The sequence below is a fragment of the Lynx canadensis genome, chromosome B2 (genome assembly GCF_007474595.2).
Source record: "Lynx canadensis isolate LIC74 chromosome B2, mLynCan4.pri.v2, whole genome shotgun sequence".
In the NCBI taxonomy this organism is placed as follows: domain Eukaryota; kingdom Metazoa; phylum Chordata; class Mammalia; order Carnivora; family Felidae; genus Lynx; species Lynx canadensis.
In genome coordinates, this window is record NC_044307.1 from 75,173,155 (window position 1) to 75,193,055 (window position 19,901).

General features: G+C 35.7%; 1 protein-coding gene across 7 annotated transcripts in view; it reads left to right on the forward strand.

Annotated features, from left to right (window-relative positions):
• The window catches only part of DOP1A (DOP1 leucine zipper like protein A), a 113,214-nt gene that overhangs the window by 35,046 nt on the left and 58,267 nt on the right, over window positions 1-19,901 (forward strand). For all 7 annotated transcript variants that reach the window (XM_030315898.2, XM_036064407.1, XM_036064408.1 and 4 more), the window contains exons 3-6: window positions 870-1,051; window positions 8,763-8,933; window positions 11,803-11,992; window positions 14,579-14,677. In XM_030315898.2, the coding sequence (XP_030171758.1) occupies window positions 870-1,051; window positions 8,763-8,933; window positions 11,803-11,992; window positions 14,579-14,677 (642 nt within the window). The remainder of the gene's footprint in view (window positions 1-869; window positions 1,052-8,762; window positions 8,934-11,802; window positions 11,993-14,578; window positions 14,678-19,901) is intronic.

The following is a 19,901-nucleotide window of genomic DNA, read 5'->3' on the forward strand; positions in this document are numbered from 1 at the left end:
TTAAATAACTAATCTCCTTTGGGTGGTTTATAAAATAGGATCTTCTGTAAATTCCACCCTGACCATTATCTCTAAATAAATGTTATGTTTGAATAAACACAGTTGTGATTGGTCCACCTGGGAAATTAGTAAAAACAAATGGGTAGTTATAATCTTTTGTAGATTCTTGTAAGCATTAGAACTCCTTGCTGACATATGATATCTCGAAGCAGTGGTTCTCCCTCTTTCAACGACATATTTATGTTGAGGTCCAGTTTCCTTCATATCTTTGAAATAGTGTATCAAAAATAGATTGACATTAAAGATTTGCAAAAATCAAAATCATTGCCTCTCTTCTGAATAAATTTGTTGGCAAAATACTGTGTTTTTTTTAAATTTTCTTTTTTAATGTTTGTTTATTTTTGAGAGAGACAGAGACAGAATGCGAGTGGATTAGGGGCAGAGAGGGAGGGAGACACGGAATCCAAAGCAGGCTCCAGGCTCCAAGGTGTCAGCACAGAGCCACACGCGGGTTTCAAACTGACGAGCTGTGGGATCATGACCTGAGCCGAAGTTGGTTGCTCAACCATCTGAGCCACCCAGGCACCCGAAATATTGTGATATTTTTTTAATAAAAATGGTATTTCTGTTAACGTGGAGTGGGTTTGGTTTTTTTTAACAAAATAATTTTTTTGCATCCTCAGTTTTAATTTTAAATATGGTGTATATTGATAGATGTAACTAAGACAGGAGTTCTTTGACATCTTTTATAACTTTTTAGAATGTAAAGAAGTCCTGTAAGGATTTTTTGAAAATTCTGTGCTAGGAAATGGAAATAAAAGATATAAGGTTTTTGTTTTTCTCAGCAGAATTAAAATGTTTTCTTCAAGGTTTTACAAAATAATGCAAAGTACCAGGTAGTACCCAAAAAGCTGACTATAGGCAAACGCCTAGCTCAATGCCTACATCCAGCATTACCAGGTGGAGTTCATCGAAAGGCACTTGAAACATATGAAATTATCTTTAAAATCATTGGACCCAAGAGACTTGCCAAAGATCTTTTTTTATACAGGTAAGAATAATTTTTTATGTATAAATAAAATATATTTTTAACTGTGTTATGCTTTGTGCAGTAAAAGCTAAAGTACTGAAAACTCCTTAATGAAGTTTTTAGGTATCAATGTCAAATATTTTGATAGTTAAGTGCTTCAGAAAAATTTAGGATATTCCTTAATGTTAAATTTTTTTCTTTTTCTATGTCATTTATGATTTTTACTTAAAATTGTTGAGACTACAGTACTTTCTGCCTTTTTAAACTTAAGGACTACCCTGAGAAAAAAATAAGATACCTTTATCTCTCAGCAGCTTTCAATGTAGTTGACCATTCTTTACCTGGAATAGCCTTTTTCTATTGGTTTACATTCTCCAGTTTACTTTCTCAATCTTGATATGAACATATGGAATTTTTTTTTTTAAGTTTTATTTACTTTGAGAGGAGAGCGAGCAGGTGGGGAGGGGTAGAGAGATAGGGAGAGAGAGAATCCCAAGCAGATTCTGTGCTGTGATAGCACAGAGCCCCATGCAAGGCTCAAATTCACAAACCATGAGATCATGACCTGAGCCAAAATCAAGGTCAGACACCTGACTGAGCCACTTAGGCATCCCTGGACATACAAAATTTCTTAAAGTTTGCTTAGTCTTATGTTTTCACTTTATATTCTTTTGTTGGGTGGGCATATTCACACCCACGGTTTATCTTTTAAGTACCGACTCCCAACTTGGGATCACCAGTGTTGGCTTCTGCTTTAAACTTCTGGATTACTTGCCATATCTTTGTGGTTCTTTAAAAGCAGCTGAAGCCCACCCTCTTCCAAACTAAATTCATTTTCTATAAACCCAGCCTTTTGCAGTGCACTGAAGTTCGGTAAATGGCACCATTGTCCATCCATTTACATGAGCCTGAAATCCAAGGGTTACACTTAATAACTTGTTTTCTTTGCCCATATTCTTCTTCCCATGTACATTCTCTCACTAGGAGATCTGTTTCATTGGTGAAGCACAGGAGCAGAGGAATCAAAATAGTTTGTCTTTACCACTAACCAGCTCTGTGATCTTGGATCATTTTCTTCATCTCTCTGTGTGTATTCTCATTTGCAAAATGAGAATAAGATTACCAGTTTCACAGGATTGTTAATAGAATTAAAAATGTAAATATATATAAAGTGTTTAGAACAATGTGCAGCATATAGGAAGTACTCAATAATTGTTACTTATTGTTCTGATAGATGTTCCAATACATCTACTTATTTCCACCCTCACTGGCAGCGTCTATTCTAAGTAAGCTTTATCTCTAGCTTGGTCTTTGTCACTGGCCTTCTAACATTCACATAATATCTTGTTCTTACCCTTTTATACCCTTTCTCCATACAGTACCAGAGTAAACTTTTTAATACGTTAAATAGATGTCATTCCCCTGCTAAAAACCTCCATTGACTTCCTGTTACTTAAAGTCAAAATCAAAGCCCTTACTATGTTTCTAAAGTTTTATATATTTTGGCCCTGCCCCTGTCAATTACCTCCAGCTCCTGCCACTTTCTACCCAATTTACTCCATTCTGTAACACAGGTCTCTTTGTTTATTGTTCCTCATTTTTTTCTTTTTCCCCTCACTCTGTAATGCTCTAATCCAAATCACTGATTAAATACCAGATCCCCAGAGAAGACTTGGCTAGTTATCCTATCTATAAGAGACTTTCTTCATCTTCATCATTAGTACTCAGTGGTTTTACTGTGATGTATTTAGAGGGAGGTATCTGTATTTATCCCAGTTGGGATTCATTGGGATTTTTAAATCTATGAATCAGTGACTTTTATCAATTCTGAAACTCTTAAAATTGCCTTGATTCCATCTATTCTGTCTCCCCTTTTTGGAACTATGAGTAAGCATGTGTTAGATCTTCTCACTCTGACTTTCCCATTTCTGATCCTCTCTTCCTTGTTTTTAAACATCTTGTCTGTGCTGCATTCAGGGTACTTTCCTCTTACCTAGCTTCCAGGTCACTAGTTCGTTCTCTCTCTCTCTCTTTTCATATAGATGTAAAATTTTTTCTTAACCTTATTGAGATATAATTGACTACAACACTAAGTTTAAGGTATACAACATATTATTTGATATATGTATATACTGTGAAATGATTACCATAAGTTTAGTTAACACACCCATCATAACCTCAGTTGTGATTTTTTTTCTTATGACAAGAACTTTTAAGGTCTATTCTCTTTTAGCGACTTTCAAATACAGTATTGTTAACCCTAGTCACCATCTGTACATTACATCCCTGTAACTTATTTATAACTAGAAGCTTATACCTTTGACCACCTTCACTCATTTCTCCTCCCCCCACCTGCTAGGCAACCACCATTCTCTTCTCTGTTTTTATGAGTTTGATTTTCTTAGATTCCACATTTAAGTGAGACCATACAGCATTTGTCTTTCTCTGTATGACTTATTTCACTTAGCATAATGCCCTAGAGATCCATCCATATTGTCACAAATGGCAAGATTTGTTTTTTTCCATGATTAATTATACTCCAGAGAGAGAGAGAGAGAATGTGCATGTGTGTGTACATGAGCGTGTGCACGTGCATAATCATGTGTGACACTTTATCCATTCATCTGTCAGTGGACACAAGTTTCCATGTCTTGCTATTGGAAATAATGCTGCAGTGAACATGGGAATGCAGATATCTCTTCAAGATCCTGATTTCATTCCCTTCAGACATATAGCCAGAAGTGGGATTTCCAGATCATATTGTAGTTCTATTTTCAATTTTTTGAAGGACCTCCATATTATTGTCCATAATTGCTGTACCAGTTTACATTCCCTCCCACAGTGTACAATGATTCTATTTTCTCCACTTCTTCTCCAGCATTTGTTATTTCTTGTCTTTTGATAATAGTCTAACATTTGTAAGATGGTACCCCATTGTGGTTTTGACTTCTTTTTCCCTGATGATTAATGATCTTGAGCACATTTTCATGTGCCTATTGGCCATTCCAGTATCTTCTTTAGAAAAATGTTCGGGTCCTTTGCCCATTTTTTAATTCGATTATTGGAGGTGTTTTTGCTATCCAGTTATGTGAGTCCCTTATATTAATTTTGGATGTTAATTCTTCATTAGATATGTGGTTTACAAATATTTTCTCTCATTCGATGGATTGACTTTTTGTTTTATTGATCATCTTTTACTGTGCAGTAGCTTTTTCATTTGATGTAGTCCTGGTTGTTTATTTTTGCTTTTTTTTGCTTGTGCTTTAGGTTTCATATCCAAAATATCATTTCTAAGACCAATATCAAGGAGCTTTCCCCCTATGTTTCCTTCTAAGAATTTTATAGTTTCTGGCCTTATATTTAAGTCCCTAATTCAAGTTAACTTTTGTGTATGGCATAGGATAGGGGTCTAGTTTCATTCTTTTGCATGTATATATCTAGTTTTCCTCTTTCAGTCTTGACATTGGTAACTCAGACCTCATTTCTTTTTTTTTTTTTTACTTTGGTCAGTCTTGTCATGGGTTTATCACTCTAGTTTTTTTTTTAATGCAGACTTTTAGCTTTGCTGATTTGCTTTACTGTGCATATATGTTTTATCTTTAAATTCTGCATGGATGTCTTAAAAATACCATCTAAAGTCAGTAACAGGTTTTTAATAGTAATAAATACTACATTCCAAAGAGAAAGCGCTTAAAAAGAAAAGCTGAGAATTGCTGAATCAATGTGTGTAATTCTCTATTAACTGATAGATTTTCCTTTCTTTTCTTTTTTTTTTAAATTTTTAAATTTTTAATTTTTTTTAATGTTTTTATTTATTTTTGAGACAGAGAGAGACAGAGCATGAGCAGGGGAGGGGCAGAGAGAGAGGGAGACACAGAATCTGAAGTAGGCTCCAGGCTCCAAGCTGTTGCACAGAGCCCGACGCAGGGCTCGAACTCACGGACTGTGAGATCATGACCTGAGCTGAAGTCGGATGCTTAACCAACTGAGCCACCCAGGCGCCCCTGGATTTTCCTTCCTTAATGCAATATTTTTCTTTTATAATTCATGCCTGCTACTTTTTCAACTTTAAAATAACACAAATTTTACCTTAAGAAACATAGCTATTTTACAAAATTGCAGTATATCTGGAGCATCTGGGTGACTCAGTTGGTTGAGTGTCTGACTTCAGCTCAGGTCATTATCTCACAGACCGTGGGTTCGAGCCCTGCGTCAGAGTCTGTGCTGACAGCTGAGAGCCTGGAGCCTGCTACAAATCTGTGTCTCCCTCTCTCTCTGCCTCTTCCCTGTTTATGCTCTGGTGTTTCTCCCTCTCTCTCTCTTTCTCTCAAAAATAAACATTAAAAAAAATAAAAAATAAATTACCGTATATCTGATTTTGTCACTGGTATGTTACGTAAAAATAGTAAATTATCTCTAGAATACCACTTTTAGAAAACCATTTCTAAATATGGCAGACATTCTCACATACACATTATGGAGTAAAATTATATTGCTATTCTATAGTTGTTAAAAGCATACCTAATTTAAAAACTAAAGTTTATATTAATGTTTGACTTTTTATTTTTCATTAAGTAATTTCTTTAATCTCAAGGTTTATGGTTTAGCATAATTACATACAAAGACTTTGTAAACTTGTATAAACTATATTTTGATAAAAAATCATCTTGCCTCTTTGGGCTTATTTTTTTAAACATGATACTGTACATGGTCGTGTTACTAAGAAGGCTAGATGTGCAGTTTGAGTACCACAAAGTCCTAAATGTGTATGTAAAGTAAAGTATGTAAAATTTTGGTAAAACAAATTTGGACCTCAGGCTGGAGAGAGATTTTAGAGCGGTGATCATTTAGGTGGCAGTTGAAGCCATGAGAATAATGAGATCACCCAGGTACATTGTAAATAAGAAGGAAGGAAAAGGGAGACCATTCTGTGAATATTTAGTCAGTGAAGGGGAACAAGAGTCAGAGATAGAAAATGTGGCAGGAAATAGCTAACGTGGAAGCCAAAAGAGAAGAGAGTTTCAACAGAAAGTTGTGGGTGACAGTATCAAATATTACAGGCAAAGCAAATAGTAAAAGGGCTGAAAATAGGCCATAGGATCTGGCAGTTAATAGACGTTGCTGATGATAATGAGAATAGTTTCATTAGAGGGGGTAGAAGTATCCTGATCAAAGATCAGATGACAGGTGATAAATAGAGGAAAATGCATACTTTTTTTTTTTTTAATTGAAATGGGAAGATAGGTTCAAGCCAGAATTCAGTGAAGATAAAGGATTTGGGATTTTGTTGTTGTAATTTATTCTCTTTTTAGACTCACAGATAACCACAATTGTGTTGAAAGGCAAAGATGTAAGTGGAAGAAGATAGATAGAAGTTATCAGAAAGGGGGCACCTGGTTAGCTCATAGTATGCAACTCTTGATCTCTGGGTTGTCAGTTTGAGTGCCATGTTGGGTGTAGAGATTACTTAAAAAATAAAATATTTTAAAAAAGAGAAAGAAGTTAGAAGTGTGAAAAGGAAAATGGATGAAGCAGGATTCTGGCAAAGGCCGGCATTGGGCGCTGCAGTTTATGGAGGAAGGTAGCTTTGAGGAGGCTTCAACTATAAATTTAAATCAGACTGCCTAAAATTGGAGGCAGGAATGTGGGAAACTCAGGGAGTTCTCTCTTGATGACCTCTATTTACTGTACAAACTAGGAGCAAGAGATTCTTAATTCATTTGTTAAGCAGTCACTAAGTGCAAGAGGACTTGGTGCTAGGGACTTAGGATACAGAAACAGCAAGATAGTCATGGTACCTTGCTTTCTGATATTTACGGAATTACTTATTAGAATTAATAAAAACAGAATTACTTACTAGAATAAATAAGTATTGGGTACTATGGGAATATAAAATAGGGAGCCTAACCTAGTCTAATTAAGAGACATTCTCCTCCAGGGAATGGCTTAGGCTAATTCCTGAAAGTCTAGGAGTCAACAAAAAGGACAGAAGTAAGGGAGCAGTAATTGAACCTGTCAGAACAGCTTGTGGAAAGGCCTGGATGCTAAAAAGAGCATGGAAGGATTTAAAACAAACCTGAAAGGAATTCTTCAGTATAGCTGGAGCAGAGGGTGCAGGAGTAAAATGGGTGAGTTTATGTGAGCTGTACAGAGATATGGAGTAGCAAAATGTTAAAACTGTGTTAAACTAGACTGTATCCTAAAGGCAACAGGAAGCCAATGAAAAGTTTTACTGAGGACAGCTGCTTCAGGGCAATACTGAAGCAGTACTTGGTAAGTCATGATGACTGAGTTGTATATAATGGTGGTGTCTTCTAAGAAAAAGTGTGGTAGAGATGGAGATAATTTACAGTATTTAAAAAATAGAAGAGTGACTTGGAGAGAAAACTTGGTGATTGATTATAAGTTAGAGAAGATTTTTTTTTTTAAAGGGTAAAGGATCACTTTTAAATTTATAGCTTTTTGGTCACCCAGACAGATGGTGATGCCATATTTTAAAATTGTGACATTTGAAGACTGTGAAATAGCTAGCTAGCTAGCCACTGGCTTTTGAGTCTGAAACTTAGGTGAGAAATCTGGGTTTAATGGAAGTAGAAGTCATCAATATGCAGGATATCATTTTGAGCCAATCGGTATAACTTATTATTTCATCAAAATATAAATTAAGGTTTATATACATATGTAGGTGATGAAATTTTGGGGTGATGGTGGCGTGGTCCAGAGCCAACAGCCAAGAAAGAATTCTTAAAGACATCTTTGGTGCAAAAAGACGATTTTATTAAAGCATGGGGACGGGACCCATGGGCAGGAAGAGCTGCACTGGGTCATGATGGATAACTGATTATATACCTTCAGGTTGGGGGGGGGAGTCAGGGATAGAGTAAGTCTCGAAGGTATTTTGGATGCAAGGTCTCCAGGACCTTGAGGGGCTAGCTTTTGCTAGGGAAATGCCATTTATTACCATTTAATAAAATGTCAGTCATGAGACCCTTCAGATGGATATCAGGAGGCCATAAGCTTGGGGTATGATTGCGAGCACATATCTTGGGGCAGTTGAGATAAAGGAAGTTTCCAAAGGAATTTTTTTTTTTAATTTTTTAATGTTTATTTCTTTTTGAGAGAGAGAGAGAGAGAGAGAGAGACAGAGAGAGACAGAGAGTGAGCAGGGGAGGAACAGAAAGAGAAGGAGACACAGAATCCAAAGCAGGCTCCAGGCTCTGAGCTGTCAGCATAGAGCCCGACGTGGGGCCCGATCTCATGAACCATGAGATCATGACCTGAGCCAAAGTGGGACACTTAACCAACTGAGCCACCCAGGTGCTCCTGAGGGATTTTTATATGTTAAAGTAGGCTTACAGGATCCTCGAGGTTGGGTTAATGTTAAGCTAAGATTCTCTTTTCCCCCTAGCAAAGCAAAGGCAACTGAGCTCCTAGAGGGAAGTCACACTGCCTGTTTCATGGAATTGTCAATGGGCTGTAGGCAATAAGGGGATTTAATGTTTCATTAGCCTTAGTTTCCCACATCACCATGGCAAGCACCCTTTCCTTTGTTCTTGGGTAGCCAGGAGTGTTAAAGGAATATCACACATATTCTACCTGGGGGAAAGGGTCTGCCAGCCTGTATTTTGCCCTCAGCTTGCCCCACTCTCCCTCATCATATGTGCATATGAATTAATATTTTGTAGTTAATGTGCTTCTCCTTACCCCCGTTTATTTCTATGTTTTTAAACAGTTCTGGATTATTTCCTCTTCTTGCAAATGCTGCCATGTCTGTGAAACCAACATTGCTAAGTTTGTATGAGATATATTACCTGCCTTTGGGTAAAACACTGAAGCCTGGTCTACAAGGATTGCTAACTGGTATTCTGCCTGGCTTAGAAGAAGGATCGGAGTACTACGAGAGGTGAAATGGTGCTACTGTTGTTGCCACTAAGTGATCAAAGGCCTGGATTTGTCGCCAAGTATCCTTGGATCAATAATGTTTTAACATCACAAAAATTAATTATTCTAGACCCTTGAATATATCACGTGAAGATTTCTGTAGCAAAAAATAATTATTGTAATATATCTAGTTTGTGTATTGCACTGAAAATATAGCTAAGAGCACAGACTTGGGAGATAGATGACTGGGTTCAAATCCTAGCTAAAAAGAAAGTTTTTTTTAACATGTCTGAAGTTTTTTATGTTTCCTCATCTATAAAACACACATAACACTTATTTCATTCTGTTATTATAATAATGAAATCAATCCAGTTCCTAGCACATGTAAGTCGCTCGAAAAATTGTGACCCATAATTTAAAATAATACAGTATATAAGAATTTAAATTAATAAAAGAATGGGAAATTGAACCATGTGCCAACAGTTTTTAAATTCTTAGTGATGGAAAAGAGCCTAACACCAAGTACAATGATGTTTTACTGGCTGTTGACATGATGCTCTTGATATTTTAATTTTTCAAAGAAAATGAATTAATGCATCTTGGAGCCTATTATTTCTTAGGAAGTTTATAGTTGTAGACAGCACATGATGGTGTTGACTATCTTTAATAGCTTGTTACTGATATTCTCACCAAAAAGGAAATTATGAGTTGAGGTAGCAAACATAAAAAAGGCCAAACTTAATTTTATGAGTACACTTAATGACTTAAATTTAATTTATTCTAGCGCACTCACCAGTTACTCTATTTTATGGTGGTTTATATGTTTCTGTAATATAGTCAGACTCTAACCCTGAAAATACTAGATTACGCTCCTGAGCTACTTTGAGAAAATATAATTTTGGTCCTCAAAATTTATCATTTTCTTTTGTTAACTTTTTTACTTACTTGCTTACAGTTTTAGAAACATGTTTTATTTCATTTAGTGTATAAGTCCATTTTATTTTAAATTTTAAATTGTTGTATTCTAAGGGAAGCACTTAAGTTTGCTAGTTGCAATTAAAAATATAACAGTGAATAATGATTTTTAGGACTATAGTCTGTGTTTTGTCTTGTTAATGTGTTTTAGTCAGTTTGAGCTACTGTAACAAAATTCCACAGATTGGGTAGCTAATGAACAGCAAATTTATTTGTCCGAGTTCTAAAGACTAGAAGTCATTATCTGAGTACCGGCATGGTCATATTCTGGTGAGGGCCCTCTCCCTGTTCGTAGCTGGTGTCCTCACATAGTGGAAGGGGCTACAGAGTTCTGTGGTATTTCTTTCATAAGAACTCATGACTTACGCATCTCCCGAAGGCTCCATTTCTCCTGATGCCCTCATTTTGGGAGGATACGGTTTTAATATGACCTTTTGAGGAGACATTCAGACCATAGCATTATGTTTTAGTAGCTTTTCAACACAAAGTATAATAAAGGGATTGATAAATGTGTTCTTTTAATCTATAGATATATTAAGGCCAGAAGGGAGTACAGTGTTAGGTTAAGTCACAGAGCAAGTAAACAGTAGAACACATCATCAGATTCTTTTGATTCTGACTCTACTACAGTGTAATAAGTTTTTATGTATTACATTATTCTATATTTGAAACTAATCATAAGTAATTTTTGAATGCAGTCCTTAATAAAGCAATGATATATCTTTGATTTTGTTATAGGTATAATTCATTAAAGTTTTGTAAATTATAAGATGTGAGGGCAATCTGGCTGTGATATCTGTCACCCCATTGATTTGATCGCCAGGGTTGATTTAGCTGACCTGGCTCGCTAAGCAGGTGTCTCCCTGTTCCCTCACCACTCCATGTGTGCCCCTCCCAAAGCTGTGTGCTTAGTTGAAAGGGATGACCTTCCCTGATAGAGGAGTACTGTTCTTTGGTCAAGGATATATGAGTAGCTACATTCCCCTGCTAGAATCCCCAAGACACTCTCAAAGTTATTGTGAGTTGCATAATATGATTTCAAAGAAAAGGAAACATTTGGAAAGTGTCCTTTAAGAATTTCATAGAAATCCAAGAGAAAATATTTTCTGCTACAGGATTACTGTTAACTAAAATGTATATGGTGGTCTGGGATGCCTGCGTGGCTCAGTCTGAGCATCTGACTCTTGATTTCGGCTCAGGTCATGATCCCACCCAGGGTCATGGGATTGAGCACCATGTCAGGCTCTGTACTAAGCATGGAGCCTGCTTAAGATTCTCTCTTTCTCTCTCTCAAATAAGATAAAATGAAATAAAATTAAATTAAAAATAAATAAAAATCAAACATAAATAAAAATTAAAAATAAATATGAATGTATATGGTGTTTAAGAACCCACTAATGTAGATAGGACTTGGGGTGTTCTTTTTGTTGTCATTGTCTTCATTTTACAGATCAGGAAACTGAGGAAAGATTAACTGATTTCTCCAACTTACAGCTAGTAAATGGGGGAGCCAGGACTTAAATCCAATCCTCTAAAGTATGTGCTTCTCCCAGTCTATCACATTTGTCTCCAGGGCACAGCATGTAAACTATACTGTGAATGCTTTCATACATTCCAGAAAAGAAGAATTTATTTTTAACATTGTGAAACTAAATGCTTCTCTCTTTTTTTTAATGTTTATTTCTGGGAGAAAGGGAGAGAACACAAGTTGGGGAGGAGCAGAGAGAGAGAGAGAGGGAGAGAAAGAATCCCAAGCAGCTCTGCACTATCAGCGCAAAGCCCGGCATGGGACTGGATCTCACAAACCATGAGATCATGACCTGAGCTGAAGTCAAGAGTTCGATGCTTAACCAGCTGAGCCACCCAGGTGCCCCCTAAATGCTTCTCTTCTTAAGCCACTCTGTTTTGTACCTCAGAACAAACACTTTGCTGGAGAAGGTTGCTGCTGCAGTGGACCAGTCTGCGTTCTACAGTGCCCTCTGGGGGAGTCTTCTCACCAGTCCTGCTGTGCGTTTACCAGGAATCACATACGTTCTCGCCCATTTGAACAGAAAGCTTTCCATGGAAGATCAACTTTATATAATTGGCAGTGATATTGAGCTAATGGTAGGTCTATATGTGGTTGCTCATTTAACATACTTCTCAAGAGCCAGGCACACTATTACAGACAGATATTGAGAATCGTGCCACAAACGAAGTTCCTATTTTCACGGAACTTACACTTTTCATCAAGGAAACTTAAAGACAAAATTAGTCACTAATTATTCTTTTTAAAATCTTCAAAAATTTCTTTTCATGGAAAAAGAATTGTAGGTTATATGTTATCTCCATCTGTATTTCAAGCAAATAAATGGTCCTTATTACCATCTTGCTAACTGATCAGACCACTGTTAATATAGCCACATTAATTATACCCAAGCGAACCTTCTCTTCAATCATAGCTTTCATTATGGGAAAGATGGGTTTTAGATTCTGTATGGGAATTTTGCAAGAAGATCTCTAGTACCAAAGTAGATGGTGAAAAACTGTACCAAAAAAATCACATTGATTAAACTTTTTAATTTCTAGATGAAGAACAAAAGGAAACCTTTTATCTCTGTAGTGCTATCTCTGAAAACTAGCAAGGAGTAAACAACAAACCCTCAAAGGCACTTTGAAAAGTTTTTTTAAAAATTGTGATTAACCATCCCATACTTTTCTCCCATCTGATTATGAAATGACTGAGATTTTTATGCAGATTTTGGTTACATTTATTAAACTGTAATAAACATACACTGAAAATAACATCTTGTGTGTACAGTTGTATGAATTTTGACAAATACCTACAGTCAGGTAATCAATACACTAATCAAGATAAAGAACATTTATATCACCCCACAAAGTTCTTCTGTGCCCCTTTGTGGTTACTTCTCTTACCCTGTGTTCCCAGGCCCTTGCAAACACTGGTCTGGTTTCTGTTTCTATAGTTGTGCTTTTTCTAGAACATTACATAGATGGAATCATACAATATCAGCCATTAAGTCTGGTTTCTTTCACTTTGTATAACATTTGAGATTCATCCATGTGTTTGTATATATCAGTAGTTAGTTCCTTTACATCGCTGTGTAGTATTGTATTGTATGAATGTACCACAGTTTGTTTATTCATTCACCAGTTAACATTTGTTTCTGGTTTGGGCAGTAATGAATAAAGCTGCTATAAACAGTTGCGTACAGGGGCGCCTGGGTGGCGCAGTCGGTTAAGCGTCCGACTTCGGCCAGGTCACGATCTTGCGGTCCGTGAGTTCGAGCCCCGCGTCAGGCTCTGGGCTGATGGCTCAGAGCCTGGAGCCTGTTTCCGATTCTGTGTCTCCCTCTCTCTCTGCCCCTCCCCCGTTCATGCTCTGTCTCTCTCTGTCGCAAAAATAAATAAAAACGTAGAAAAAAAAAATTAAAAAAAAAATAAACAAACAGTTGCGTACAGTTGTTTGTGTAGAAATATGTTTTTATTTCCTGGGAAAGTATTTAGGAATAGGATTCCTAAATGGTTCATATTGTAAAGGTATGTTAACTTTTTTAAATAACAGCTTTATTAAGATATAATTCCTAGATTCCCCATGTAGTTATTTTTTTAATAGAATTTAGGTTGAATTCTTTTATGAATGAGTTTTATAAAATGACTATACCATTTTGATGCAGATTTTTAAATGTATTGTTAACATTTCCTTTTAATGAGTTAATGGAAATTTTAAACAAGTCACTTTATTTCTTTAAAAAATAAATGTCATAATTGAAAAACTATTTGTAACATATCACAGCCAAAGGACTAACTTCATTGTTATTCAAGGAGCTACTATAAATAAATAAGCAACTGTTAACAATCAAGTGGAAAAATGGATTTGAACAGATAATTTACCTAATAGAAATACAAATAAACATATGAAAAGATGCTCTATTACTTATAATAGAAATAAAAATTTACACCAGGATACCAATTGTCATACATCAGATTGGCAAAAATTAAAAAAAAAAAAAAGGCTTGAGTAAACATGAAAAAACATAAATTGTCACACATAGCTGGTGAGAATATAAATATACATAACCTTAATGGGAAGCATTCTATTCATGTTGCAAATGCATATCCCCAAGACCCAGAGATTCTACTTTAAGGGATTTATCCTATAATGTATATCTGTATATTATATATTGCAGCATTATTTACAGTAGTAAATATTTACCAACAGTACTAGTGTCTATTATTAGGAGCCTATTAAAAAATTAGGATTCATCTATGAAATAGAGTATTTCTTTGACCATGAAAAAATAATGAAGCTCTTTATGTAGTGTTAAGAAAAGATCTCCAAAATATATTGTTAAAAGAGAAAAGCAAAGTTTGGGATATATGCATGTGTGTTTTTATTTACTTACATTTCAGAAAATAGTCACCAATAATACTGGTTGCATTGTAGAAAAGAAGTCGGTTGGGAGATAGATATGGGAGAGAATTTTTTGCTGTATACTCTTTTGTGTGCCTTAATTTTTTTTTAAGCCCTCATAATATATTTACCTATTCAAAATAATATAATACATTTAATTAGTGATAAGAAACTGAGAAGCAAACTTTTAGTTATTGGAAAAAATGAACCATTCCATTTGCACAGTAAATATTTCCCAATGTAACAGACAAGAGATGTTAAAGGCTCTTTTATTTCAGGTAGAAGCAGTAAGTACTTCCGTGCAGGACTCAAGTGTACTTGTACAGAGAAGCACACTGGACCTCATACTCTTCTGTTTTCCCTTCCACATGAGTCAGGTAACAACATTAATAATGTTATTAACATAAGGAATTCTTTGGAAAATCCTAGATTCCTCATGTAGTTATTTTTTTAGTAGAATTTAGGTTGAATTCTTTTATAAATTTGTAAGTATAATACATAAAAAGCAAATTCCTTTTTCAAGGAGTGGAATTTTTGGGAATTTGGGGGAAAAAAGGGTTTATTGATTTGGATAAGAACATGGAAATTGAAATTTTAAAATTTCATACCTTTTAAAAAAGTTGTAACCTATGAAAAACAAAAGATAATCATTGCTAACTCTGAGTGAGGCAGGTCTCTGAGACCTAGGTTCACCTAGCTGTTATCTCTGTCATGATGTTACCTTTTCTTGGTTTGGCGATTTGGTGATATATGTTAGAACGTTAGCAGTGTTGGCTGTTGGAAAGCCAATATTCAGTCACTGTGACATTCTCTAGTACTTTTATTACAAATGAGAGCAGTTAAAAAATCATGAGTGAAGTGTTTCACTGGTAGAACTTAACTGAATCAATGTTCTCATTTTTAAAGAAATGGTCTAAATTCTTTGGAGCTTTAAACTTTGAAAAGTTATGAGCACCAATATGTGAACATTCAGAATGGTACAACAAAAGTAATAAGATATGAAGAATTTCTACCTTGGAAAACTTTATTTCTAAAAAGTCATTAGCAGAAAAGACTATTGTTTGGGAGTTTTGTCAGAGCTGTGTTTAGTAGATAAACTGGTGGATTTTCATTATGATTTATCATACTCAGCTTTTTCTTTATTACTTTATTCAGTTTGAAATTGAGTTGTTAATAATTGGAGAATTTTATACTTCATTGCCTATATTGCCCCTAATTGGGAGACAAACTATACTCAGTTTCAATTTTTTTAAATGTTCCATCCTTAAACCAGAAGCCTTTGTTCTGTCTCTGACTTTTCACAGAAACACCTGCTGGGACATCAGTGTAGTCTGAACTTACCAGTATAGGGGTGGGCATACAGCTCACAAGGTAATAATGAGTTTGATTTGAATATGCTAAAATAACGTATATGGCTCAAAAGCTTAAAATGTCTATTATCTGGATCTTTATTGAAAAAAAAAATGTATTGACCTTTACTCTTAAACCTTCCCCGTCTTTCTTCCCTTCCAGGCATTCAACATTTTTTACTCCTTCAGTGTACGATAGGTGACTCAATAAAATGTGAGGGATTAAGTCATGGTAGACTTAAACTGGGAAGAACTTAATTTGTAATCTCATTAGACCAGTGTTTCTCAACCTTTTGTTTAGCTGAGTTTCCTTCAGTACTTTCTTACTCTACCACCTCTGTATCCCTGCTAGCCAAGAAGATTTTCTCAAGCCTTCCCTTCTATAATTTGTATTATAAAAACAATAGCTACGTTTAAAGTTTAAGTACGTACCCTACCCAGAGCCAGTATTTTCCACCTATTACCATACCACATTTTTAGATTATCTGAGAGTATGGGTGAAGTTGTCATCTTTGTTCTCCATTTTCCTCTTTCCATATCTTGCATATAATTTTAAGCAAATACTGATTGTAATTGTAACTTAACAGAGCCTTTATTACCTTGTCCCATAAGTGATTACTGTTAAGAGCTTCAGCAGTTGACAGGTTATTAGACTCTTTTTACTTATTTCATGGAAAGTTGACCCTAATCTCTAACATTTATACCTTTAAGTGAGAATTGTTTTCCATATTAGAAATATGTGGTGATGTCAACAGTAAGCAAGAAGTGACTTCCAGGGCGCTTCGGTGGCTCAGTTGGTTGAGTGTCCAACTCTTGGTTTGAGCTCCAGTCATGATCTCACAGTTCCTGAGATCGAGCCCCATATCGAGCTCTGTGCTGTCAGTGCAGAGCCCGCTTGGGATTCTGTGTCTGTCTGTCTGTCTGTCTGTCTCTCTCTCTCTCTCTCTCTCTCTCTCTGTCTCACTGCCTCCAGCTCTGCACATATGCACGCTTTCTCTCTTTCAAAGAAATAAATTTAAAAAAAAAAGAAGAAGAAAAAGTAGTGACTTCTTTCTTAAGAATAGTTTTTTTTCTCAAAATAAGATTGGGAGACATTAGTACTTTTCAAGATTTTGTAGCAGTATCTGTAATCTTCATATCTGATGTTAGATAGATCAGCAGTTTTCAAATGCTTTGGTTTTAGGACCCTGTTTTACTCTCTAAAAATATTGAGGATCCTAAAAAAAAAAAATCTTTTGTTTATGAAGGTTAGATTTATCTATATCATACTAGAAATTAAAACTGACAGATTTTTAAATATTTACTAATTTACTTAAAAGCTAACAGTAACAGAGTTATCATGTTAGTATAGATAACATTTTATGAAAGTAGCTCTTCCAACACATTGAAATAATTAGTGAATAGAGTAGAAGTATTCCACAGATTTCTTTAATGTATGCTCTACTATGGAACAAAATGCTCATATCTGCTTTTGCATCCAATTTGTTGTGATTTTTTTCTTTGATTTGAAGTATATGAAAAATATCTGATCTCACACTGATACGTAATTGGAATAGAGAGGAGTGTTTCAGCAGTCTTGTTGTTGTTGTTAAAACAGCATATTCTTCTTTGATACTACACCATAACTCAATAAGTAGTGGTTTTTTAAAATGTTTATATATTTTGAGAGAGAGAGCGCATACACATGAGTGGGAGAGGTAGAGAAAATCCCAAGGAGGCTCTGTGCTGTCAGTGTGGGGCCCAACATGGGACTTGAACCCATGAAACCATGAGAGATCATGACCTGAGCTGAAATCAAGTTTCAGGTGCTTAATCAACAGAGCCACCCAAGCACCTTTCAATAAGCTGCAGTTTTTAAAAAATTAGTTGCGGTATGGAATCTGAAACCATATCAATAAACTTTTCATGTTCTGTTTCATGAAAACCTGCTGGTCTTTCTTACCCTTGAATGGATGTTTTACCCAAATATGCTTTTGTAACATCATGGTTGGTTATTCGGAAAATGTTAGTTGCCGAATTATGCAGATCTTTCAAAGGTTAACACAGTAACAACTATCACATTTCTTACTATCCCCACTGATCTCATCAGTAAATTTTTTTAGGTATTGGGAAGCTTTCAAGCCAATTTAATTTAATTCAGTACATACAGTTTCAAGCCAAATAACAGATTTTATCGGGGTGCCTGGTGGGATCAGTCAGTCGAGCATGTGAGTCTTGACCTCAGTGGCGGGGCAGGGTGGGGTGGGGGAGGCAGGAATGAAGTTTGAGCACCAAGTTGGGTGTAGAGACTACTAAAAAATAAAATCTTTAGGGTGCCTGGGTGGCTGAGTCAGTTAAGCATCCACCTCTTGATTTCAGCTCAGGTCATGATTTCATGGTCGTGAAATCAAGCCCTATTTTGGGTTCTGTGCTGGGAGTGGAGCCTACTTAAGATTCTCTCTCTCTCCTGCTACTCCCCTGCTCCTGTCCTCTCTCTCTAAGAAAATAAAACAAAAAATCCTAAAAATTCAGATTTTCTCTTAGAAGCTCTAAATTTATTATTTGTAATGATGAATATGAATTGTTTTGTTGCAGTGACACTTTATTTTTGAGAAAATATGTGCCATGTGTTCAAGCCTGGTAATCATAGTATCAATCACTCTTTCAGGCAAAAGTGATATTTGATGAAAAAAAAAGCCGATAGTACAGCTCACAATGCAAACAGTCACACAAGTGTTTTTCCTCAAGACATCCATCATATTTTTTTTTTTTTTTTTGAGAGAGAGACAGAGCGTGAGTGAGGGAGGGACAGAGAGGGAGACACAAAATCTGAAGCAGGCTCCAGGCACCGAGCTGTCAGCACAGAGCCTGACAAGGGACTCAAACTCAGGGACCACGAGATCATGACCTGAACCGAAGTCAGACACTCTACCGACTGAGCCACCCATGTGCCCCTAGACATCCATCATATATACTTCAGTATATGTCAGAAGTGTTTTGTGTATACTCCCCATTTCATTACACAGGACGTGTGTTAAAAGACGTGTGTTCAGGGACTAATATTTAATAAAACAAACTTCTGCTTCATCAACAACGTTCTTGAGTGAAACTGGCTTTTTTTTTTCTTTGTTTTTAATTTTACTAGAAGTATATGGCAGTAAAGAATACCATGACCACAAGTACGGTAGATGCCACTGCTGTACTGCTTCTTTTCATGCTAAGATGCTGGCAGTTTTACTCAGTATTGCATAATCAGAGCAAATGCCCACACATCAAAAAAGGCAGATAACATTTTGGAATTGTCATGAATATAGTTTTTACCTCGTGGACCCCCTGAAAGAGTCTTAGAGATCCTCAGGAGTTCAGGGACCACACTTTGCGAATTGCTTAGATTAATAAAGACCTCTGTGTTCAGATGAGTGACCATAATTTTTTGGCTATTGATGATCTGTGTTCTGTAACATCTCAGTTATTTCTCGAAGATTCCTTTAAAACATGTAAGCTGCTTAATACTGTCAAGAAGCATGGCGTAGTAAAAAGTTGACAAGTCTATGATAAAGAAGTCAGTTCTCAAAAATAAAGTTAATTTTTTTGTAAAGTCCATTCTCTACCTAGGTGAGGCAATAACCAGACATTTGAATTTGGCTAAGTACTTAGGCCCTTTTTATTCTAGAGTGATTGTTAGACTAATTGATTTCCACGTTACCTTCTAATGCTCAGGGTCCAAGATTCTCTTTTAAAGTGATTATCTAGAAATAGTCTTAAAATTAATAGCAATTTAACTAGCTGCCTTCGTGTTATCTTTTAACTTCACCTCTTTTAGTGAAAACCAGATCTTCTTTAGTATATTTTTTAAATATCTAATTAAGGCTATTAGGAAGGATGCAAAGAAAAATTATTTTCTCTTTAGAAGATCTTGAGTAACATGAAAAAAAAGATTTGTTAAAGCTGGATATGGGCACAAAAAGCATTCATTATATTGTTTCTTATATTTTTCTGTATGTTTGAAATACTACAAGATAAGAATTTTTAAGAGATCAGGAAATGAAAGGCTTGAAATTGATGAAGATCATGAACATCTAAAGTAATTATCACCAGTTGACACAGCTATGAATGTAAAAGACTAAAGACATGATTTTCTTGAGTCGGTTCCATCTTACTCCATTTTTTGTTTTGTGTCAGAGCTTGCTAATTCTGGATAGGATAACGAATTTTAAAATGGAGATTAAAATAATTGAGGTATAGTTTCACGTATGCAACTAAACAGCTGCGT